Genomic DNA, 25,286 nt, shown 5'->3' with positions numbered 1-25,286 from the left:
TAAAATCAATGAAAATGTTTATTTCAAGGATTTTATAACAGATAACCAATTTAAGAACAGTAACTCAAATTCAGCTTTGTCCAGAACAACAAACAGTTACTTTTATTAATGCTTAAATCAGAGATTCTAAGTACTCATCTAGAAGTTTGGATGCTCTCACAGATAAGGAAATAATTACCCCACGTGCTATCTTAAAATGGCATATCTCCTACTTCCAAGAGACAGTTTAGGTAGAACATATCATAACATTTTATGAAAACAGCTTATTTAGAAAAGAAATAAGAAAAATAAGAGCTGCATCTCAAAGCATGCACTTGATGAATGTACACGTGCTCTTGCAGCAATTGCAATAACGTGTTCTTAAGTGAAATGAAAGAAGAAGGTGAAATGCTTTGTACTTTAACTTATGGAAACGGAAACATTTGTCAAGGCTAAGTAGGAAAAGAATTTAAAAGGAAGTCAAAGGTATTCAAAAGAATGTAGATGGCTTCGTATTTTGCAAGGAAGAATGAAAACCTTTCACAGAAGGAGACTGCGATGATCTCTGATCTTGTCCAAAGGCAAATGGAAAACTGAAGTCATCTTTGCCATCTCCAAAAGCATGAGAAGTTGATTCCAAGGGGAAGGGAAAGGCAAATGTATCCTCACTTTCTGATTTCCCAAATAAGCTTCCTATATGGAATACATAATATATTATTAATTTTTACTGCATTCAGCATGCTTTTCTTTAGTAATATTTTACTCCCAACACTTTCTGAGTGTCAAAGGAAAATATGGTTTACAATGTCTGATTCTCCTGCCTCACTTGTGCTATTTTTGCATTGTGCAACCTACATTGATTTAAACTTATGATCTAGGTTTCTCTCATCATTTGTAAACTATTTTCATTCCAGCTGTGGGGAGAGGGAAACAGTAGATCTGTTCTTCCAACACTGAGCTAGTAGCTTTAAATTAAAAAATTGCATTTACCAAGTACTGTAACTTTTACATTAACAGAACAGAGTTCTTTTTAGGAGTGAAAAAGCTTACAGAACTTTGACACTTAAAATCTTTTCTCCTCTTTTGCTGTTCATCTCAGAAGAACCAGGGATTGCATTAGGTGTGTTTGAAGCACTCTCTCTCACATCTGTTTTTTCAGGACATCTCAGACATTCGTATCACGTAAGACAGGTATTTTGAGAATGAAATTAAACTACTCAAAATACAAATTGACTAACAAGCCACTAAACAGGGTTATCACAGATCAATATGTAACAAATGAACATTCTTTAGACAACCAAAGCTGCCTTGTTCATCAGAATTGTGAGCTCACCTGCCACATAAATATAAATAAAATACAGCTGATATACACAAACACTATCTAATACTTTCCACTTTTAGACTTACCAAAATCTTTATGTGGTGACATGGGATTCAAGTTTCCTACAGAATAACCTTCATCTATCTGAAATGCAAGTCATTTTATTTAACAAATGAGAAAGAAAAAACATAAGTTCTAATGCTGACACATAATAAGTGAAAAAGACACTTTCCCAGTGAATACTGGTTTCTAAATTTAATATTATATGTCAAACCCTGAAGTTTCAAGGTAAGCTCTTCAATAAGCTTCATGTTTTGTTTACATCTACAGATGCACACTTTCAGACTTTCTGGAACAAAACACCAGATTGTAAACAGGCCAAAACCTGAAAAGATTCAAAAATATTTAATTCTGCAAAATTTTAGAAAACCCCTAAGAAACAGCGGTTACAGCCTCCTAGTAGGATTTGATGTGGCCAGAAAGAATGATAAAATAAGCACTTACTACATTCAGAAGAGTTCTTAAACTCTATTTATAATAGATAAATAAGTTCGAAACTCCTATCTGACTACAGATTGAAGTGACTAGCTATTTAGCTAGACACTGCTAAATTCCTGAGCTTTCACAGTACAACGTGGGTTCTGAGAGCATTACATGACTTACCTATGCACTTTCTTCACTTTATCTACACCCATCTCATTCCTAAACCAGTCACGAACTACTCACCAGCCTATTCTCTCTTATACACTGTTGATGCCAGGTAGTATCACCAACACATTCTTCACCAAAGACAAAATAAAAATGTGGTTTTCCTCCTTCAGCTTTCACCTAGTAACTGCAAGACTCAGCACACCCACTGAAATCTGAGATACCTGGATTCCATTCCCTTATTTGCATAATGAGGATTAAATATGCATTACCAGTGAGTGCTACCTAACTAATGCACTACACACTGACACACACCTACCTCAAATATCCTATTACATATTGCTAGCCTAGAAAGGAAAAAAAAATTCCTCTAAAGCACTGTAGTTAGGCAAAGGTTAAGAAGTGTAACCAGGATTCCAGGCTCTGTTCCAATTAGCTACCTATCTATTGTCTTGATTTAAATATAGCTGCTAGTACATACTTACTTTTTAACATTTCTAATGGATGAACTCTTCCTTCCCTTTGTATTCTACACTGTGTGAAACACAGAGGATAAAAACCTAACATTTTAAGTAATTCCTTGCTGATTCCTGATTCCTTGCTGCAGCCAAACAAAACCATACATGATATGCATGTGAGTAGTATCTAAAATTTTGCATCGCACTGCTGAGTCAGAAACCCTTTTTATAAATCTGGTTATCTGTGCATCTGCATATCCATATGGGAAAGATCCACACTTGATCAGAGGTCATCACATGGGTATTAGCAGATAAGGAGATAATCATTTTCAAAGGATATCCAGTGTAAAATTAAGCAAGCTCTTAAAATACACTCACTAAAAAGCAGTCTTGTTTGGAAAAAAACATTCACAGTTATTACTACTTCCTTAGCATGTTTTGGCTTTTGGAAATTTAATATTCTTAAGTACTAATTTTTACCTCATCAGATGAATTTTCTGCCCCAAATACAGAAGAATCAAACAAATTAAAGCCAGGTGACTTCTGGGAGATGCCCAAAAGAGAAAAGAAAGCAGGAGATTTTGATGTTGCTTCTTCACAACCCATGTTGTGAATGCTGTAAAGACAAAAAGGTAGAAACTGCATCAATGGTTCTAAAAAGTAGCACAGGTGGCTTTTTTTCTTTCTGACTTTCCTATGTTTCTATAGCTTTCATCAATAATTGCTTCCTGCAACACATAACAAGTGATACAACCCTTTAAATCAGAGTGAGGTGGTACTCTTAATTAATTCCCTTCTTTTTGCTCTCATGCAAAAAGAAAAAATGCTTTAAAAAAAATGAACTGAAGAAAAGCAATCTACAATTCAAGTAGAAATGATATTGCAAGAACAAAGTCTAACTTAGAAAAAATTTGTCTAGTTTTTTTTTTGGAAGAACTTCCTATGAAAGACTTTCTATAGCATCTTTCAAAAATTCTGGAAATACTGGAACAGTAAGCATCATTACAATTTTGCTCATGAAACCTAAATAAAAGCTTTATTCATACAAATCAAATGGAGGTGTTTTAGAAAACTGGGTTTTCTTCCCCTTTGAGTCAGGTGTGCCAACAAACTCCGGTGTTTCAGGTGCTCTTAGAAAACGTTCTGCACCTTCTGCTGCTACTGTGTCAGGATTATTCTCATTTGGCTTAAAATACGTGCGTGTGTCCTGTTCAAAAGAAATACACAACAGCATTTATGGCATACGTAATTCCCCAAAGTAGTGTTAGTCCATTTCTGTAAGCATGCTCATTGTATGTTTTAAGGTTAGTTAGTTTTGTTTTCATGAAAAATAAAGGCAATTTAATCAAATGCTTCCAGTTGCATATTCACCATAGTTACAACTGAAACCTTAATTTAACTAATTAAAAATTGATTTCTTCCAATTGAAACTATATATGAAAGTCTTCATTCACACAAAAGAAACATTCGAGTTGGTTGAAAACAATGCCTTGGTTTCTTTCTAAATTATCTCTTAGCTTATGCTTTATGTCACACTGGAATCCTCTTGATATTCCCTAGCAAATTAAAGGAACACCATCATCAGAGTGTACATTATCTCACTAAGAATATTTTCTCTTTTTCAGGAAATGTTAACTGGGAATGTACACTTGGATGCTGTGGAGCAACTTTCACAAAACTCAATATTGTTTTAAAGACATTGTTCTCCACCAGTTGCCTGCGAGTGTAGTAGCCTGTAGGAAGCCTGTAGGAAGCCTGTAGGAAGCCTGTAAGAAGCCAGCTAAAGGATGCTGTCTCAAACTTGATCTCAGTGTCACCCGTATATGCAAGCTGTACCTGAACTGGCTTCAATAATATGGCATGGTGAGCCTAAAGTCCCATTCAAGTATGCCTAATAAAAGCAGCGTAAATGAAGCCACTCAGAATCTGTGGCCAGCACAGAGCCTACTTTCTATACTATATTTCTGAGGGAGAAGTGAATTTCAAATGCAAAAATGCAAAAAATGTTCAAACGTATCTTATCTTACACAGATGAAAACACCACACAACAGTTCTATCTAGAAACTATAATGTGCATAGGACAGTTGTCCTCAATCCCATTGTCAAGGTAACATTAAAAAACCACAGAATGCTGATATGCTCAAGATCACTCTCTTAGTAATCAAAAGGAATGGCTTCTGTTGGTTGCTTTACAATGAGTCATTTTGACAAATCCTGAGAATTACAATCAGTTCTTGCCAAAAGAGTCAAATACATCAAGTTAGATTGACTACTGTAAATAAAATAACTGCTTATGACATTAAAATGCTCCGCTTACTTGACGTATGTAAGAAGAATCCCTAGGCTCATCTGCTGCTTCTTTATCATCACATTTGGCCTCTTGGTTTTCTATGCAAAGAGACAGCACTCCTTGTATTATAACAGCATTTTAAACGGATAAACAAAAATTATATTCTGAGGAAGAATCCTTGAAAAAGATTTACTAACTTGGCATTGCTATTGATAAGGAAGTGTTCTGACTGTAGTTTCCACAATAACCCACTCTGTGGCAAATTTTCATAATATTTTCCTCTTATTCTGCCACTTATTATTGTCAAAGCTATACTAAGGTTGCTTCATATTGTTTGGTATGTTCTTCAAATCTAGCTGTCGCTCCCTGAGAGTGCTATTTTTGCCCAATCCTTCTGTTGCACTCTGAGAATACTCCTACCAGTCAATAGGAACCACATGGAAACAATATAAAAAGCATGTCCATGAGACTGATGAAGTGTATCTTAAAGACCTGGGCGAAAGCTAGGATAAGAAATGAGAAGAATGTTACTCAAATTTCTGCTCTAAGCTTCAGACCACACAATGTTTCACACACTGTAAGTTAAGATCTTGTGTTTTAAGACACATAATTAGGATTCTACTTATAGAAAAAAATGGACTGTAATTTTAAAAATGGTACTAAATGGACAGTGTAATGAGGAAAAAGTGTATTTAAACTAAAACTCAATGCTCTGGATTTTCAAAACTACAGATGCATTTGTAGATTCTCTATTTTGTTTCTGTAAGCATTCTGTGTGTATTTCTTATATCAGTTTTCATTCTTAATGATCTTAATCTGATGCTTCAAGATTCCTGTATTTGTTTGCTATAGCTCTTTTTTTTGCATTTTCTCATGCCTTCTCAGTAGATTTGCAGACAGGTTTTCATTTTACCCAAACAACCTGAGACTAAGAGTGTGGATTTACTAGAAATTCTGGGGGATTCCCTTTATTAGCAGCGGTCGATGAAGAATGCATCTCACATTACTGCACAGTTCAGTCTTCATTTAAACTTAAGACTCAGGCTGCCCGCTGTACTCACAAGTTAAAACTAAATAAAGTGAGAAGGAAAACCAATGGTTGTCCACTTCATATCAGAGTGCCAGCGTGGCTTCCAGAATACTCTGTTTTATCATTATGTGGTCAGCATACAGTTAGATCATATCTGATCAAAGGACAGCAGTGACACTTTACCTATTACATTTTTTTCGCTCTCAAACTGTTGATTAGCAGTCACTTGCTTTGGAGGCCGTTGCAGTCTGAAAGACAAAAATTACACTTGTTTAAATGTGGATTATTTCCATAAACTTTAATCACTAACGTGAAAACTACTTCATTGGAGAAAAGTTACCTGAACTGCATTTGGCTTTGTAAACTTGCTATTGATGGAACCTGGGCAACTTGTAGATTAGTAGTTGCAGCAGTGCCAATAACCATCTAAAATATCAAGAAAAATTCAAGAGAGGCAACACATGAAATTGTTATTTTGACAATATCCTTCCAATTTGTCCTTAGATTGCATAAATCCAGTCAGTTAAGCTCTCTTTAGGAATTATGCAACTTTTTTTGCCTGTCTGCTTTACCTACAGTTTAATATTTTTTCTACATGATATCCAAACCCACATCTGTTATTTCTAATAAAGTTGCATTCACAGCACTGATAACTAAAGGTGAATAACTAACTTTTCAGTCATACAAATACCATTACACGATTTACAAACCTTATTCATGTTTACTGCTACTGTAGCCAGGCCTGTCTCCACCTAAGGCCAAAGTGAGAACACACAGAAGTGATTAAGTCTGTGGGTAACATGGGAACACTCCCCTCACAGACACTGGCCAGATCAGAAGGTCTGACTCAAACATGTAGCATGTACTTGTTCCCTAAGGGCAGAGCGGCACTAGGAGTCTATGCCTCAACATGAGATAACATATTATTTCACAGGGAGCTCCTAGTTCTGGTTTGGTTTTAATTTGCAAAACGTATCATAGAATCATAGAATCAGGGTGGGGGACGAAAGCGCTGGACGTGCAGAATCTGTCCACTATTCACCTCCTTTAGTTTACAGCACTCCTTTCCAGAAGCATAAACACCTCCTTTCCTCCAATCTTTTTCTTTTCCATCTTCTCCCTGTTGCCATCACCCCTTCTTAAAGTTTCCTTAACCTTGACTTACTGCTTCCCACTGTTTTGAGTGCAATTCCAGGTCCCAGATAACCATCTTCATCTGGATTACCCTGGCAACCCTTCTATCATCTTCATCATGTTCAGCTCCCTATGCCTGTCACAAACCACAACTACCTGAAATTTACTTTGGTCTTGCTTCATCCAGTCTAATTCTTGCATTTCATACTGTCTTGTCTTATTTAATTAATGTGGTTTTGTTCCCACAAGCTCCATCCTAAAGCATTTGATGATGCGCTCCCAATAACCTTGATTTCCTTTGTAAGTTATAAGAAAATCACACCTGTTAACTTTTTTACTTGGCAACTTTTCACTGACATTTGGTTTGAAATAGGTCCAGTGACATGTACCTTATGAGGAAAAGTTTCAGTATGGACACTTCCCCAAATTGCTGCACAACAAAAATAGTTGCAAACAATTTATCTCTGATGATACTATTTCCAGTACTCCTTTTATACTTCAACAGTCTATTCAGCCTTGTTAATTTTCTTTCACCTAATGTGATTTCATTAGTGTGGGGTTTTGTTTTGTTTTGTGACTGTGCAAGTTATTCCTCCAGCTTGTTTTTGAGTTGTTTTACTGTGTTTGTGTCTTTAAGATACTGAGCTGCAATACACTTCCCCTTTTCAAAAAAATGTCACAGGAGTTGTTTGCTGGGATAGAGATGAAAACACAGTTTTGAACTTCTTAAGTGTACAAAGAAATGCTACTGAGGTTTTACTTCTCTAAGCCTTTTTTTTTTTTCTCTGCATAAACTCTAGACAGTCCCACAGAGCATCCTACATCCTTAGTCCTCAATGAAATCCCTTCCCACAGAGTAGATGACTGATGATGAATCAGTAATAGAAGATTATATTCCTTCTTGAATTCCAAAACTTTGCTGCACACAATCAAATTCTATGTGTTTAAAACTCTGACAGAAATTATTTATTTGGACATACAGTTCACACCAAGTTTGGAAAGAAATCACACAGAATCAAAGAATTGCAGGGGTTGGAAGGGACCTCAAGAGATCATTGAGTCCATCCCTCCCTGCCAAATCAGGCTCCCTACAGGGAACCAATGCTAGAATGTTTAATGTGACTAGCAGTAATAACATGAATCATTTTATAATAACTGAAGCAATTTCATTCGAGTTAGAAATGGCACCAAAAAAAGAATTTTATGATTGCCAAGTCTTCAGCATCTTGAACCCATCATTAACAAGTTTTATGAAAGATAAACTAGTAGTGGGTATATTTGAAGTATTTTGTACTTAAACAACCACATACAACAGATTAAACAGTCTCAGATTTTACCAGTGGGAGTACTCATACCTGTGATGGATTTTCTGCATGGCTGGAAGAACTGCTAGCAGCAACTGCTTGTTCCATAGGATTTTCTTTTTCTTCTCTCCCTAAATTAACAAACATTATATAAACAGGATTCAATATACAAAGCACTGCATTGTTAAACTGGACTTGTCAACAAAGCATACAAATTTTCCTGTTAATGAAGAGCTAAAACATGAAAGTACCAAATAAATTACTACAGATAATAGTTACATTTACCATATATTTACAAACATTCCTAGAAGTACGCTTCAGATTTTTTTCTGATGCAATGTGTTAGGTATATCTGCCATGTCACTTTACTCAATGCACAGATGAGAGAGAAATCAGAGGTTGTCAGAACATGAAGACAGGTATGCACCCAACTTCTGCTGAAAGCCTAGCTACATCCATCACAGTGAAAACAGCTGACAATATTCATTGCCGTGGTTTCCATTTATTTACACAAAAATAACCCAAAATCCTCACCAAAAAAAAAAAAAAAAAAGATAATTAGAAGCACATTGCACCTGTTTCTGTTTGCTGCATAGAGAATCTAGTAGTCTGTAAAGACTGGACTGATTTCCGAGGAATGCATGGGAGTTGTAATGGTTTGTACAGCTGTTTCTCATGTAACAAAGAAGGATGTTCACTCTCTTCAAATATCCTAAAAAAAAAGATTGGAAATCATAAAATCAAACAGCTTCAAATAAGTGAAGTTCTCAAGGGAAATGCAGGCTTCTAGGGGGATTCTAACTCTTTTCAGCTCCAGCTGTCAATAAGACTTTAGTTTCTCTTTGAACAACACCAAGAATATCACTGAAAGCAAAGGGCAAAGTGTACCAAAGTACCAAAGTGATCATAATAACATTGCTGACTTGAATTTTGTCAGTATCAAAAAAAAAGGCAGGAAATAGTGGAGCGTGACCACAAAATGGTGGAATTCGAGATCCTTAATGCATTAAGAGGGTGCACATCAGGCTTGCTGCTCTGGACTTTAGGAGAGCAGACCTTGAACTCTTCAAGGAAGTGCTTGGCAGGTGACATGGGAGAAAGACTTGGAGGGAAGAGGAGCCCAAGAAAGCTGAACAGTATTCAAGGACTGTCTCCTCCAGCCCAGAAGCAGTGCATCCTGAGGAAAAAAAAAGGCAGGCAAGAATTCCAGGAGGCCTCCATGGATCAACGAGGAGCTCCTGGACTTACTTAAGCACAAAAAGTCTATAGGGAGTGGAAACAGACGCAGGATCATTTGCCCTTTTTTTTTTTTTTTTTTTTTTTTTTTTTTTAAATAATGGTTTTTATTTTATTTCCTCCCTGACATTCTTGCTTGGCACTTCTGTGCTCCAGTTTTCTTGATATTTATTTGATATTACAAATAAGGTAAAATGCAAGATGAACTTTGTAAGGTATCATGGAGTAACATAAGCAATGCTACTGGCTAAAGCATACCAAAGCCCAAAGCAGAAGCATTGATTAAGATACTGGATCTAACAAACTATGGAAACCATGGAGCACCTACTATGACAAACAAAAATATATATCAAACAGAAATAATTTAAAAGCATCTTTATCTTTCATTTACAGCACCTGCAGACATTACTTGTGTAAAGAATGCATACTACAAGAAATAAGATGTTTATATGACTGAGTATCTTTAAGATCAGATGTGGAGAACTTCAGGGTTAGTCAAAGCAGAGCTAAGCACAGAACCCAGGCTGAAATGGCTTTTCCTTGTTCAGAACGACTTATCTGGCCACTTCAGCACAGTCATTCAAAAATGAAATGAATTGAACAAGGCTGCTGCTGATGTCATGATTTAGATTGCCAGTAACCAATTTTTTTACATTACTTACTTCGGATACCAAATTGTGTTTTTAAAAGTTCCTGGAGTCAGTTTCTGTGTGCTTTTGTAAAACCTAGCAGACAACTCCCTGTATTTCTAAAAAACTGCCATACAGGAAATAAACCATTCTTTTACAATACATATCTATTCAGGAGGATGGATTGATGGTAGAGTTGCAAACAGGAGTCAGAAACTTTGAGATATTGATTTTTTAAGGAACAAAAACTTCCAAAAGGACCTGCAGTTAAACTTCATAAACACACAATACATCTGCTCCCTTCCCTCACCAAAAAATTAAAAAAAAAAAGAGATCTTCTCTGACATTAATAACTACTGGGAAAAAAATCAAACAGCAGACTGAAAGTCAAAATAGTCTGAACTGCAGTAACAAGAAAGGTCATTTGTCTTCCTTTTTCTGCTTCACTTTAAGAAGACATCTGAGTAGGCAAAAGATCTTTATCTCGATCCATGTTGCAAAACGTAGTATTTTCAGTTTTTATTAAAGTGCAAAAAAAGATATTCTTAGGTCAAAATAAAATTTCATTTCCTGAGCAGTAGCTGTGGTTGTGGTCGGTACAGGGTTAACTCTTTTCCAACAGAGTGGTCAGAACCTGGAACGGGCTGCCCAGGGAGGTGATGGAGTCACCAAACCTGGAGGTATTCAAGGAACGTTTAGACATTGTGTTGAGGGACTGGGTTTAGTGAGAACTACTGCTGGTAAGTGGATGGTTGGACTGGATGATCTTGTAGGTCTTTTCCAGCCTTTTTGATTCTATGATTCTGTGATTCTTCACTGATGTTTACACTTAGAAGTCCAGAAACAGATTTACAATATTTTTCCAAGAATTATATTGCAAAGTCTTTTATTTGATCACTGAAGTCTTATCACTTGTAATGCAAAGGCACAGAAAGGACTGAAATCATACTCTACAGAATATCCTCTAGAAGAAGTTTTAGCAAAAACTTCTCATTTGGAACACAAGGTATTTTTGGTATTCAGAGATGAAATTAATGCATAATCAAAATGAAAGAAAAAAACCAGCCAGGATTACAGAATAAAGGAATTTAATCTCTCCTAAACATTCTAAAAAAGCATAGGGAATGAAGATGATACATACCAAAGCACTGTTCAAGATTTCTGTGTAATACTATCTTTAAACAAGAAACACAATCCAGGGCTTCAAAAAAGTTCAAGACACAAGAGCAGTCTGAATCACTTTAAAATTTAACCAGATATACACTATTACTTGGTGTTCCTGTTTGGTCACTGATGAGAACTTTTGGTATGGAAGTTTCAATTATAATACTTGTTGATATAACTGGTGTACTACAGAAGTCCACTACTCAAAGTAAGTAGGTTGCATCAGAAGACTAATGTTTTGCAGCTGTTCCAATCTTTGGTAAATCAATGATTACCACTGCCATCCTCCTGCCCAAAGAACGTATATACCAGCAGCTATCAGTTAACTTTCATGTTCGTTTCTTGTCTTGTAGCCCTCTCCAGTATTCCATGGGTATTAATTTGTACGTTATTCTGCTCAGTGCTTTCACTGTTCTGTTTGATGTTTGCTGGTTCCATGCTGTTCTGCATCAGCTCATGGACTTTCACAATACAACTCTTTTTTTGTTCTTCTTTTGTGGTAGAAGATGAAGTTATCTCCTGCTTTACAAAGGTTTCTTTGCTCAGGAATCACCCTGTAGTGACTGCACAACAGCTCCTGCCTTTGGTACCCTTACTCTCGTTATATTTTTCTATATTGCCTTGAGTCTACAAAGGCTTTAATTCATATGAACCACTGTCTTAGTACATTTTCTGTTTCTTTCCACAGCGATTACAATCACAGATTAATAATATTCCAATTTTTATCATCAGTAGTTACTCAGACACTTCTGTGCTTCCTTTCTTTTCTAATACACTAAATAGGGATGTTTTAAAACAACTTTCACACCATTTCCCATAAGCCCTTATGTTTTACATAACTTTGGCAAGAATATGCTTTAAAATTTACTCTAGAAGAACAATGCTAATTAGTAATCAGGTTGTGCTCTGGTAGTATATGCTATATCACATGAATACATAATGGAAGTTAAAGAGCAAGGTGAGTTAGAATGGTGTAAAATGTTTACAGCATCTTATAACCATGATGTAAGCCATGGAACTTCAGTAGAGCATCAAAAAGATCAAGACACAATTTTTGATGAAGGTTCAAGCACCTGAAAACTTTATGAAAGAGGTAACTTCATGAAAGTGGCAAGTCCAGCAAGACACCCTACAAATTCCTTTCTAAAAGTGGTTTCATTGAGTACTTCTTGCACCTCTGTGCCCCAAACAGAGATCTCCTCCTCCTATAGTATGTTTTTAATTGGCATTTTCTGCATACCGAACGTACGTGGAGCCCTTTGAGAATTCTAAGGGAGTGTTTCCAATCTTCTTCACCCAGTCTTACAACTACATGGATTTCTTGTTTCCCCGTGTTTCTGAGATCTTGCCAATTACACCAAACTTAGATAAGAAGGCAGAACTGGTGTAAGACTTAAACCATGAAAAATTAATCATTTGAATGATACAGGGTTCTATAAGAAGATATTAAAAGTGTAAAGTATTCCTGGGGAAGGAGACAGTTAAAAGGACACCTTTCTGTACATATAGTCCACTAAATCCCAGTTCAAAACTCTGAAGAGCAGCCTTATCAAGCACACCATGACATAAAATCATTTGGATTAAGTCTTTTGGACTTTTGTCCAACAGAATCAGTTTTAAGTTTTGTGTCTTAATACTCACAAGAAATCCAGATGAATGTAAGATGGTCCTGATGGTGACTTCAGTCACTGTAATTGAGCTCAAATTAAAACGAGTCCCAGTTGTAAATGACCACTGAGTAATTTACTAAGCCATTAATCCTGTCAATGAAACTTTCACTCACACTTGTTTTTAAGAACTAAATTAAGTGTTAAATTTCTAAGAGTAGTTCGGAGCTGAAGGCAATGACATTTGTAACCCTGAACTTTTCACCAAATGCTTCTTCAGTATAGTTAATGCATTCTATTTTTGACTGCACAGTCACTGTAACTGTAATTAAAAGCCATAAAACTATCCACACAGAAGCTGTGAGGAGCAAAGTTTTACACAAAATACTTCTGAATAGTTATTTCCAAATAACACTTATTTTCCAGCAATAGAAATTTGCCACCACTGAACACCAAGAAATAAGATTCTTTTAAAGCTATGTAATTGAATCATAGGTAATTGAATCATATGTCTTGGGTTGGAGAACCTTGCCAGTCACTATACAGCAACAATTTGTGTTTTGTTGCCACCTTTGTGTGAATATTGAGATGGTTTTCTGGATGAAAGCAAGGAGAAGGAAATAATTTTTAAACGCACCTTTCTTTAAATTCCTTTGGTTTCTCTAGACTTTTCAGATTTTTTCCTTCAATCATTTCTGAATTATTTTGATCTTCTGTGGTCTTTTCAAACGTCTTAAAAGAAAAAGAATAAATAAACATCACAATTTAATAAAAAAATGTGAAAATGATACAGCTACATGCTGCAAAGGGCTTCTAAACCTGATGAATCAGTGCAAGCAGATTTTTTTTGTAGCCAAAATGATCTAAAGAAATAAGCAAAGCAAAGTTCATTGTGAACTTCAGTCTAATACCAAACAATACCACAAAATATAGAAAAAAACCCACCACCTGTGCTCACTGTGCTTCAATCAGCAGAAGGCTGGCTGAAGTGAACGTAGCTGACAGAGCAGTACTGATCACCTGGTCCAGAGAGGCTCATACATCCAGGTTATATGGTTGCAGAATTACTGAGGTGGGAAAAGACCCTTAATACCATCAAATACAACCATCAACCCAACACTAATGAGTCCACTACTGTGCTCTGACTATTGAGCTAGCATAGAAGTCATCATGACATACTGAGATGAGGAAATTCTGGTGTAAACAGAGGTCAACAGAAAATAAGCTGTGAGAGTTTTACCATTCATGGACCCCTCTTCTCCAAGAAAGCATATGTAATATTATAGAAGTGAATAATTATTAATTCTAGTATCATCCTGTTGATTCATATGCTTGAAAATATACTACTATTTTGCTTCAGCAAATTAATCGTATAAATATTTACGTATATATAAAACACACTTACTTTTTTAAAATAATTAATTTTCATTTCTATTTCGTCTGCTTCTTTTTCTAGTTCAGTTGATTCTTGTGTAGCAGTTTCAGCAAGCTTTAACATTTCCTGTGTTTTCTGCCTCAAAGAAGCACTTTCAAATTAAGGAATATACATGGCAACATGATTTTATTATTAGGGGGATATAATCAGGTCCCTCACAGTTCTATGCTGTAAGTGCAAGTTCTAGAGTGACAGAAAGTCCTTAGGTCTTAGGAAAGTCTCTAAATCCAACTTCAGTCTTCTCTTTAATGAAGCTTTTTGACTGATAGGTCATTAGGTGAAATACAATTATCTTCCTCAAAATGTTCCAGTAAATTTTAACTGGAAACTATTATTTGACCCACAATTATCCCAAGGGGAATTGGCTGTGCTGCCACTCTAAACATAATTATATTTTTAAATAAAAAGCTGTGAAAGTTAAATATAAACTTTCCTTCCTGGAAACTGTATTAACATTACACTTCAAGGATACATGTATAAAGCCCAGTCATTAATGGATTTAAAAGGAGCAGGCTCTGTAAAAATAAAATTTTGTTTCAGAACATTAACAAGTCTCATTTTCTCTACAAATATAGTTTAAAATAATGGTTCAAGAACACTTACCATTGTGTAATAGCTCATCAAAGTAATAGCAGTAATACAGAAAGTAATGACATTTAAAATAGCACAATAAATAAATAAGCAAGTAAATAAATGCTTGAGAAGCTAATTCTAAACTAATATTGGATTGGTTTTTTACCCTAAGAAGCCCTCTGGCCAACCTCTCCCCATTACACTTACAGGTTGGAGGAAAGAACATTAGCATGTATACTCTAACTAAATTCTTCTTCCAAATCTCACTTTGCTATAGTTTTTTTTCCTAAAAATGGTACAACAAAAATCAAGATTTTTTTTACCAACTTAAGAGAAACTTTGATAAATCAGTAAGTGGATTTCTGTACAGTGCTGTAACATGCAGTCCACTAGCAACAGGCTCTACTGCATAAGCATTGATAATAACAGTACCAAGAACGTCCAAGTCAGCATCTTCTTTCAGTTTATATTGTTCAGACCGTTTCTGAATTCTGTTCTGAATTTCCTCAACCTCTTTCTTTTTTTTGTAATATTCCCGTGCAAGGGCAGTTTCTGCGTATTTTTCACGGTGTTGCTTCAGAGTCTCTTTATACTGGATTATGTAATCTTGATACATTTTCCTATAAAATATATAATTTAGATAACGTTTACAAAGAAAAGCTATTACTTAATGGAATCATCTCAATTAGACTTGCTGTTGTTCTGGAAAAGGTCAGATTACTTTTTCAGTATGTCTCTATTCGACTTCATTTTGTTTTCTTCCATCTATTTTCATGGAAAATTGTGCTGTACATAGCAAAGAATACATTCATGATGTAACAGCCATTATTCTGAAAGGAATCTAGACCATACCACAATGAAAGGTAGCTTGACAGATGACAAATTATCATGATACTCACAGCAAGCCAAATTCTCTGTTTCTGCTTATTGGCACAACTCCACCTGTATCAGTGGAGCTGTATCAAACTTAAAGAATCATTTGGCCCAGCACCCAGTATTTATATACATATAGTATTTATATATATATCTAGTATTAAATGTGGAGGTTGGTGGCCATGCCTGTGGCAGGGGGGTTGGAGCTTGATGATCCTTGAGGTCCGCTCCAACCCAATCCAACCCAATTCCCTGATTCAGGGAAGCCTTACACAAACACAACAGTTACACTAAAATAACAAGACTACCAAACTTATGGTTAAGCAAACACTTAAATGCTTAACTGGAAAAGAGCCAGAATATTCAGTTTCTTGTAAGACTGCCCTCTACATTAATCTCACACTGATATAATTTCACTGACATTGCATGAGAACATGGCTACAAATTATTAAAGCAGGTAGCATCAATTAAAAGGTCCCATTAAAGAAATCTTCATGACATTATTAAAGTTTAAATGAGCTTCTGAAATACTGTTATAAAAACAAACGCCTTAAGAAGCAATTAGAAGTAATTCATCACATAAAGCTGAAAATTGATCATTATTATCTTTGGAAAAAAGAGAAAAAGTACTATTGGACAGAACAGAAATTGTCCTGTGCTAAATCAATGACAGTGACTATGCTGGATAAGATTCTTTGGTCTGTTTTCTCATTTAGACAATGAATTTGCAGGGTAGCTTGCAAACAACAGATCAAATATTCAACTGTGTGACTGGGAAGCATTTCTTATTACTCCAGTAGTGCTGCTAAGTCTAACGTGCATTACAGGGTCATTTCCAATGCAAAGGTAGTATCTGTAGGGAAAGCACAGTGATTAACAACACTGAGTAATTAACAAAGGAACTGGTTCTAATTGTTAACGTCACACACAGGTAACCTGCAGGAAACTAAGAGTTAATTATTAACAGTTTTTAAAATTATCAATAACAACAACCAAGGCCTGGTATATTTATCTCCACATTTGAAAGCAAAAGCTTAATAACAGAAGCACGTGTGAAAATATTATCAGTGTACTGCAGATTAATCAGAAATTCCTCTATGAAACAAATCATTTTGCATAATAGCAACTGAAGGCACAGACACCTATTTGCCTGCAATAAGGAACAGCTCTCACTGTACCCAAACCACAGTATTCCTCTTTAAAGAATAACTGTATGTCGAACTGCTATTACTGATTGACTGAAAAACAGACACTTCTGGCTGCTGGCTGGTTAGACTGGGCAACACAAGAGACATTTCTGTCCATACACAATTGTAGAAACTTCTTCTCTTTCAAAAGAAATGTCAATTTTTTAATGTCATAGCAGAAAATTAGATCTCATTTTTCAAATAAAACGATGCTCCAAGCACTGGCTCCCATTAAACTGACTGAAGTTCAGCACACATATTCGGGGGAAAGAAGTTGTAGATTAACACTGCTATGATTCAAGGTTGTGAAATCAAGAAATTCCCAAATTTTATGTAGAAAAGGACATCAGTTTATTTGGTTTTCTTGTGTTTTTTTTTTCATGGACAGTCTTAGGAATCCATGAAGTTGTTGGATTTCCTAAACGTGTATACTATCTGTGTATACTATCAAGAAAGATGGAAAATACAGACTTCCATTTAATTTCGTAGATTCTACAAACAATAGCTAAGCAACAGTGACATTTGCTGACATAAAATTAAGAACGCATTACAAATAAATTAAAAAAATATAAATCAAAGTCAAATAACTGCAAGTGGTACATTTCAGGCTTCTGAGTATCATCCTCAAACTTTAAACACACTTCTTCCCCAAAATTTGTTTTCCACAGATAAATATTTATGGCCATATGGAATACAGCATAGAAGTCTTGAGGAACTGACTCTATTTCCAGTATTTCTCCTAAGTAATTTGCATCCTTCCATTCACATAGTTGAACATCAGCTGTTTAGAATTCAGTACTGTTCACATTAAAGTCATCTTTTAAAAACATCTTTGCATGTAAAGCAGCATGTCCTGAATGTCCACAAACGCCAGCCTAAGAAGGGCATTAGGCACATAACTTTTTAAATGCATTGATTTTTCTTCCTAATTTATCTATTTAGAATTTGTTGAATGCACGCCTTGCTGATTTGAGTATAGCAGCAAATGCTTCAGTACAGAGGGACTGTATTTGAAAGAATTCTCTTAAGACAACTTTCATAAAATACATGAACTAAATTTATTTCATGGCTTCTAGTCATGATGTTTTACAATTAAAAGCTCAGGAGGAAAAATAAAAAGCAAACACTTTCATGTTGGAATTGAAACTAGTTATCTAAAGAAGCAATTTAAAAGTAATGCTTCTTTGGCTTGTCAGCTCAAATTAGTGAAGGCCAAAATGGCTCATATACTCATAGAAAGCCAATTTAGCTTTACTTTTCACCAAATACGGAGCTCTAAAGAGGAAGACAGATAAGCTACTAACAGAGTTAATTAAAGGCTGTCCGCCATTCTACTTCTGCTCTCTTGAACTACTTGCAAGAAGAACACCAGCATAAGAACACACATGAAAACATTTGAAATTGCAGTTGCCTACAGTAACGCCCCTACACTGCTATCCAGATGTCTACATGGATCTGCCACGATTTTTTTAACACACAGCTAACCAATCTCTTCCTCTTCCCAAGCAGATCAGTAAAGGTGAGCAACCTCTCTAAAATAAAGACTCTTTTTTTCCCTGAATGTTAAACAATATTTCACAGCATTAACTTTGTCACATCCCACTTCAAAAATGTAAGTGAAAATTTTTGGGGCCTGTTCTTCATCCCATTCGGTGCTGGCAGATACATTCCACTCGCCCTATGATCTAATCCTGGACTTGAATGCTTCGTAGATATTTTGAAGAATTATTCACAAATAAAGAAAAACCAATTATTTGAATGCATCTGTTATCTTGTTTAGTGCAGATGTGAAAGTAAAGGCTCAAGTTCATTTATGTGATGCTTCTAGAAAACATAGAACCTTGGCATTTTCCAAAAAGTCTTCCAAACCTGAATGTCTGAAACTACTGAAATCACAGCATGTGTGAAGACATGTCATGATAATGGTTAAAAAAACCATCTGTAAATAGAATATGTTTCTGCAAATATGCTCTGATATATTGTATTTCTGTCAAAGCTGAAGCACTGATTATCTTATTATTATCCAAATTCAGAGGGCTTCTCTTGAAATTGTGGGCAATTAAACAGTGTTCTGAAAATCGTAATAAGAATTTGGGAAGTTATCTGAAGAAGCTATATTTTATCCTATTTCACTATTATCTACAAAGTCACAGATGAACTCCTAATAATGGAAAGTGAATATTCTTTTATTACACTGAAATGTTTACCAAAACTTTTTGATGCAGATTGCATAACTTTGCTGATCAATTTAGACAGCACTGCCTTCAATAAGCACTGCTTTTATAAATCTTATCTCATAAGATCACTAATACCTCTCATTTTCTGTAGCTTCTTGTAAAACTTCAAGTTCATTCTTCAAATATTCTTCATGCTTGCTAAGAATTGCATATGTGGGCTTCCAGCTGCAAGTACAAAAAAGAAGTGTGTAAATGGTCCTTCCTAATAAAAAGGCAATTAAAAAAGAAGACGTAAACAACTTACTTTAGCTAACTAGAGCAGGTCACTTAATGTGCTGAAAGGCAAACACGTATTTTTCTCGTGTAAAAAACTCCAGCTAAGTAGTTGAAAATAAGTTAATTGCAGATGAGAACTGAACTTCAATTGCTGGCAAGATGTGTTCTTTTTTGCCTCTATGGTATCATCCAGAATACTGCTACTCTAAGGCAATGTAAAAACCTCTAATGAATAAATTTGACTGGAACTATCAGACCTAGCAGACATGCAAACAAATCCCAACTTTTGGAACGCTTGAAGAAGAAGAAAAAAACCTGAAAGCACCTGGAGTCCCACACATTTGGAACAGGTTAACAGCAAAAACAAAAAGTTACATTTAAAGAGATGGAAATTACCAATGAAAAAATGCAGAATAAGGTCACAGCTGAGCAAAGAAACAATTTTCTACTGCAATGGTAAGAGTAATCGAGGACATGTGGTCCATTTTACACTGTATATTCATGAGTAGGGCACATAAAGGGCATTTGGTGAGTACGCCCTATGGCTCAAAACTGAAGAGTGTGTAGCATGCAATCATAGAAAGTATGGATGTGTATCTGGACACGCACTCCAAAGGAGGTGTAAAATGGGCTGCAGTAACAGCTGTTTCCATTATGGAAATAAAGATAGACCAAATATCTGACAATTAATTTGCTAAAGTTCAATAACCTTGAGCAAAAAAACAATGTACTACAGGTGATAGAACACATGTATAATAAACATTTATAACAGCATTGAAGTTTGTCATTGAAAAAAAAGTTCAACGAGGAGTGCAGCATTGGTTCAGGATATTCAGCATTATTTGGCACAAACTAGCTAACACCACTGATCATTAAAAATGTAATTAAGAAATGCTTCTTCACCACACCTACTGAAGATTCAACAGAACGCTACAGTTTTAAGGGCTCAGATTTTTTAAAGGCTGAAACTAACAGTACATGGGTAGGTGCACAGGCACACAAACACTGCGATCTTCTTCCAGAAAACCCCATGTCTTTCTTTGGAGGAAAAAAAAAAGAGGAATGAAAAAGTCATGGAACTTATATTAACCAAAGAACAATCATAGAATCATAGAATGGCCTGGGTTGAAAAGGACCACAGTGATCACCTAGTTTCAACCCCTCTGCTATGTGCAGGTCCCCAGCCATCAGACCAGGCTGCCCAGCGCCACATCCAGCCTGGGATCAGAAGGCTCTACCCTCTTTTACAAGCCAAATGCATGTTACATTTTGTATTCACACTTGTTCTGCAAGCGTGTGGAGAACACGGAGTATAAGAATAAAGCTTTGCAACAGAACAAGGCATGAAGGATCCAAGTAGTTGATCTACTAGTTTGCTAAGTGCACCATTTCATGGAAGCTCTCGATAACTATTGCATTTGTTCCCCCTTTCATCAGCAAGGGTATAGAAAAATCTCTATCCACACTTATCTGAAAGCACTAAAAATTTCCTGTGGTTTAGCCAGCTGGACAAGACAACAGTTTATTTCCTAAATTAGAAACATTCTGTGTTCATCTGGCTTTCTTTTATGTTTTCATCCACTCCACCATCATGAACACAAATTAAAACACTGTAAGAGGAACGATAACATTTGAAATGGTCTCATCAACAGTCTTTCACCACTTCTTGTTCTTGGATCAACACGTCATGCCTGAATCATTCAAGCAACTAAATATTAGAAAAATGTCATTACGTTTCTAAGAATATGTTATTTCTTCTTTGTCATTGTATTCTTCAGTTCTTTGTTAAATAGTCTTCTATGGATTTTTTAGAAATCACAGTAGTATCCTGATCCACATCTCATGTACTGTATTTTCAGACTTGTTGCATGTAAGAATGCAGTATTTTGTTCAGTCTTTGTGCCCCAATATGATGTCTAGTAATCCAGAGAACAAGCAGTTTCTTTGAGAGCTCTATTGACTGTTCCTGGCAACTAAATGTAATGATACTCATCTCTGAATCAATCGACTGTGAGGATGATTGCCAGTCAAATACAGAATCTGAATTTACAAGACCAACGTTAGAAACTTGTCCAGAGTATCAGGAGTATCAGCTAGGATAAATATTAGAAGTTTAAGATGATTCTAGTACTTTCTTTGTCTGATCTCACAGCTAGGGCTTGTTTAGTACAGTTTTCATTACGTTGGTAAGTGATATTTTCAATAATTTGAAACAAAATCTCATCCTTCTGCAAGCATAGTCTCTATGAATATCCATATTCCTTATTGAGTCATTTCCTATTTTCAGTCTCTTTACATTAATGCCACTGATTGTTCTTTTTAGGCCCTCAGCCAATGCCCTTTGAATTTAATGGTTCAAAATTTGGTCAGATCTTTAGTTTACCCTTAATTTCTTATTTTCTTGTTTGCATTACATAATAGCTGATTTACAACTTAAAAAAAAAAAAAAGTAATGCAGTGGTTTCAAGTAATTTACAAAAGTGTTCATTTTACATTGCGTTGGAGGCAAAAAAATAGTGTAAAAAACCTGAAATTTTATTCTCAAGTTCAAATCTTTTCCTAACTTATTATAACAAAGCTACAAATCATTACAGAATGACAATCAATTCAATCAGCTGCCAACTAAACCTCCATTCACTTATGATTCCTTTCCTTCTTCTCTTTGCAGCTACTTTGAAACCTAGGAAGGACTCTGGTACAACTTTCACTTCTTTTTTCATTCTTAGAAACTTTCTATAATTTTTTTCAAATACATGCAATGGACATTTATATTCAAGCACTCATCTTCAGGTATAGATTTGCAAGAAAACAGAAAGAATAGGATCTGCTAAGTTCTTTCCTAGGGGAGTGGTGAGGTGCTGGAACAGCTGTCCAGAGAGGCTGTGGATGCCCCGTCCATCCCTGGAGGTGTTCAAGGCCACGTTGGATGGGGCCCTGGGCAGCCTGGGCTGCTCTGAAATGTGGAGGTTGGTGGCCCTGCCTGTGACAGGGGGGTTGGAGCTTCATGATCCTTGAGGTCCCTTCCAGTCCAAGCCATTCTGTGATTCTATGGTTATATTCTTATATTCTTATGCTACTTCCTCAGTGACTTTCTAAATGCCAGCTCTAGCTAAAAGCTCAGTTCACATTATTATACTTACGCGTTACAGCTGTCCTTACTGTTCTCATTTTGCTTGCGTAAATCAGCAATTGCATCATTGCAGTTATTTAGATTTTCCTGCAATCTAGCAATTTCATTCCTTTTTTCTGTGATTTTTGAAGAATACACTGAAAATGTAAAAACATGTTTAAGTGTTTGCAACATATCCATGAAATAAAAAGTCTACATTCAGAAGGAATCAAAATTTCTCCCTAAGTGCTTGGTCTCAGTACTACAGATGAGCCAACAGCCTGCAGTTAAGCAAAGCAACAACAAAGTGAATAGGAAAAAAAAAAAGAGCTGTGTGGTGAGAACACTGATTTTTATTTAATATTGCTTTGGAAGCAAATTTCAGTGCTGTTTCTGCACCCCAGTCTGTGTAAAACTGAAGCTATTAATAGTGGTAGAAATTAAAATGCTTATAAATAGTTAATGCCAACTCTTCTTTCCTCCAAAGTTCACAGAAGGACAAGTGTCTGCAGACACTGGAGGTAGTATGCAGGAAAACACTGTGAGCTACTTTTCTTTTGGTAATGCTTGCAACTGGGAGACTGATTGGAGCACAAGAGTTGCTTGAGATAAAAGTCCCTTTAAATATCTTTTCTTCTACAGAAGTCCAGAAATAAGAATGTTTTGAATGGGAAAGCTGACTTCAAGAAAGGAAAACTAAAAACATCTCTAACAGCATATACACAAATGATTGCTGGAATCAGAAGCAAATAAATGCAAATAAAAAATGAATTTACACAAGTTGGAGAACTGTAATGTACGATGGATTAATATATTGAGTAGGAAATAGATGCCAAATTAATGAGGAGCATCTGTTGTAATGACAAATCCCCCAAAACATGAACATTACCAGCATTCTGTTTCACAAGTACAAGCTGTGAGAGCCACCAAGCATATTCACATTGCAATGCGATGAGCAGAACTGAGTGCATGGTTTGTTTGTTTGCTTTTTCCCTGTGCTTTTTATTTCTTATTCTTTCCCACAGAGGTTCAGAACTACTTGTGCCAAATCTCCCTTGCCATCACTGCTGCCCTGACAACAAAAAGACGGTGCCACTAAACTGAAGTCACTCAATCACAGACATCCTGCCTCTTCACATCTGTTTAAGGAGGCCATCTTAGTTGAGATTTATCTTGAGTTGTGTGAATTACTGCTCTGTAGCTTTAGATCTTCCTAAACTTTGGGTCTCTTTTTACAGCATTTGCTACATATTCACTTGCAATTCCATCTGGGCTGATACAGGAGATCAACATCAGCCAGCAAAAAACAACAGAACCCCAATGCATTTTAATATCTTGAGTAATCCAGAGTATATACAATGTCTTAATACCTTGAATACCTGAAGTCTAAGCATTTCTTTTGAATTCATGCACACTTTCAACTGAACACTCAAACAATTGTAGTATGTTACTACACAGCCTTTGGATTTCACCTAAAACATGCTCACTTGCAGTAAGCTCAAACAAATTTTAAGCCACAAATAGCTCTAAATTTACAGACTGAGACCAAAGAATTATTACAGAACTCTATGGGTACCAGATTTTGTGTAATAGATGCTTTAATGTTCAAAATACTTCAATCTAATATTGATAACCCTTTCAATATGTAAGTACTTTCTTGGACTTAAGATCATTAGAAATACTGCCACCAGTAATCCAGAACATTCTCTCATTCCTGAAGGACTTGAACTTCAGCTTCTACCTATGAGGTACCAGAGATGAACACGGATTTCTTTAGGTTGTTTCTATATCCATTCCTGTAACTGAGTGATACAACTGGCAGCATAGTTAAAAAATAATTAAATCAGCCAAGATCTAAGTCTATAATATTATACTGTTAGTCCTAGGAAGAAAGAATTTCGTGTGGAGCAAGGCTTTCCCACTGGTGTTACTGTTTGGGATTTCAAATAAAATTACCAGCTGCTTGACCACAGAAAAGAAGAACCAGGCTTGAGTAGGTTGCAGCAACTGAGAGAACTTTCATTATTGAAGGAAGACAGAAAGAGAGAAGAAGCAGTGAGGCAGAGGTCCAAATTTGGGAAGAACAAAAAACATGAAGAGAGAAGGGCAGACAAGTGGCAGATGTATTGAGCAAGCACAGCTGAACCAAAGAACTGCCAGCAACTGTGAGGAGCTACAGAGTAAGAGCAGGAAATGGCGCAGCATGAAACTGGCTGTCCATGAGACAGCTGAGCAGCATTAGCTAAAAGTCGAAGGCAAAAGCAAAGTCTGCTAGGGAGAATGAGCAAGTATTGATGGCAAAAGATGAGATAGGGTGAGAGCAGGACACTGGGCAGCTTTCATTATTAAGCTTGCTTCCGCCTCTGAAACTCAGACATGTATTAGGACTAATGAAACAGAGTATTCAACAGCTAATAAAATGATAACTTATCACTACTCACAATTTATCTGTTGATTTACGTGTTCCTTTGCATAAGAAGTTTGTTTTAGCTGGAAAACTGAAAAGAAATATAAACACATTTATCTACAATGAACTGTTAAACAAATATTGTGCAACATTAATTGCACAAACATCAAGTAGCAAAGATTTTAATGAGACATCTAAAAGTACCCCCCCAGACAAGCAATTTTGCTATTAAGTAATTTGTAAAACCTGCTCCATAATATCATCATTACGTCGGTGATCATCAAAACCTTAATATTTAAATGTTTATTTAAAGTTAATGGAACTGCATAAAGTTAAAAATATCACTAAATGCAGTGCACTGGTAATTTTCACTTTAAAAATATACAATATAATGACCTACCGAACTCAAGCAGGAGTTTATCCAAGTTGCTTAACAGTCTGTCACTCAT

General features: G+C 35.8%; 1 protein-coding gene across 1 annotated transcript; it reads right to left on the bottom strand.

The window, feature by feature from the left end:
• C5H14orf39 (chromosome 5 C14orf39 homolog) lies at window positions 1-25,286 on the bottom strand. The gene is made up of 17 exons (XM_031553727.2): window positions 25,238-25,286; window positions 24,872-24,928; window positions 22,462-22,588; window positions 19,181-19,270; window positions 15,241-15,428; window positions 14,708-14,750; window positions 14,206-14,326; window positions 13,438-13,532; window positions 8,740-8,876; window positions 8,216-8,295; window positions 6,067-6,152; window positions 5,910-5,974; window positions 4,724-4,794; window positions 3,453-3,613; window positions 2,887-3,022; window positions 1,387-1,444; window positions 1-672 (listed from the first exon to the last, which is right to left on the bottom strand). The coding sequence occupies exons 1-17, from the start codon at window positions 25,284-25,286 to the stop codon at window positions 470-472; spliced, it is 1,767 nt and encodes a 588-aa protein (XP_031409587.2). The 3' UTR covers window positions 1-469.

Source organism: Meleagris gallopavo, chromosome 5 (genome assembly GCF_905368555.1).
Source record: "Meleagris gallopavo chromosome 5, MGAL_WU_HG_1.1, whole genome shotgun sequence".
Lineage (NCBI taxonomy): Eukaryota > Metazoa > Chordata > Aves > Galliformes > Phasianidae > Meleagris > Meleagris gallopavo.
This window is presented reverse-complemented; position numbering and strand designations above follow the sequence as displayed.

Bases quoted from the DNA above. Each gene is read 5' to 3' on its own strand.
- C5H14orf39 (XM_031553727.2), bottom strand. From the start codon at position 25,286: ATGAGTGACAGACTGTTAAGCAACTTGGATAAACTCCTGCTTGAGTTC. The intron at 8,296-8,739 runs GTGCAATGTGCT...TTGTTAATTTAG, and splicing joins TATGCAGCAAACAGAAACAG to GGAGAGAAGAAAAAGAAAAT. The intron at 5,975-6,066 runs GTAACTTTTCTC...TTTGTCTTTCAG, and splicing joins CAAAGCCAAATGCAGTTCAG to ACTGCAACGGCCTCCAAAGC.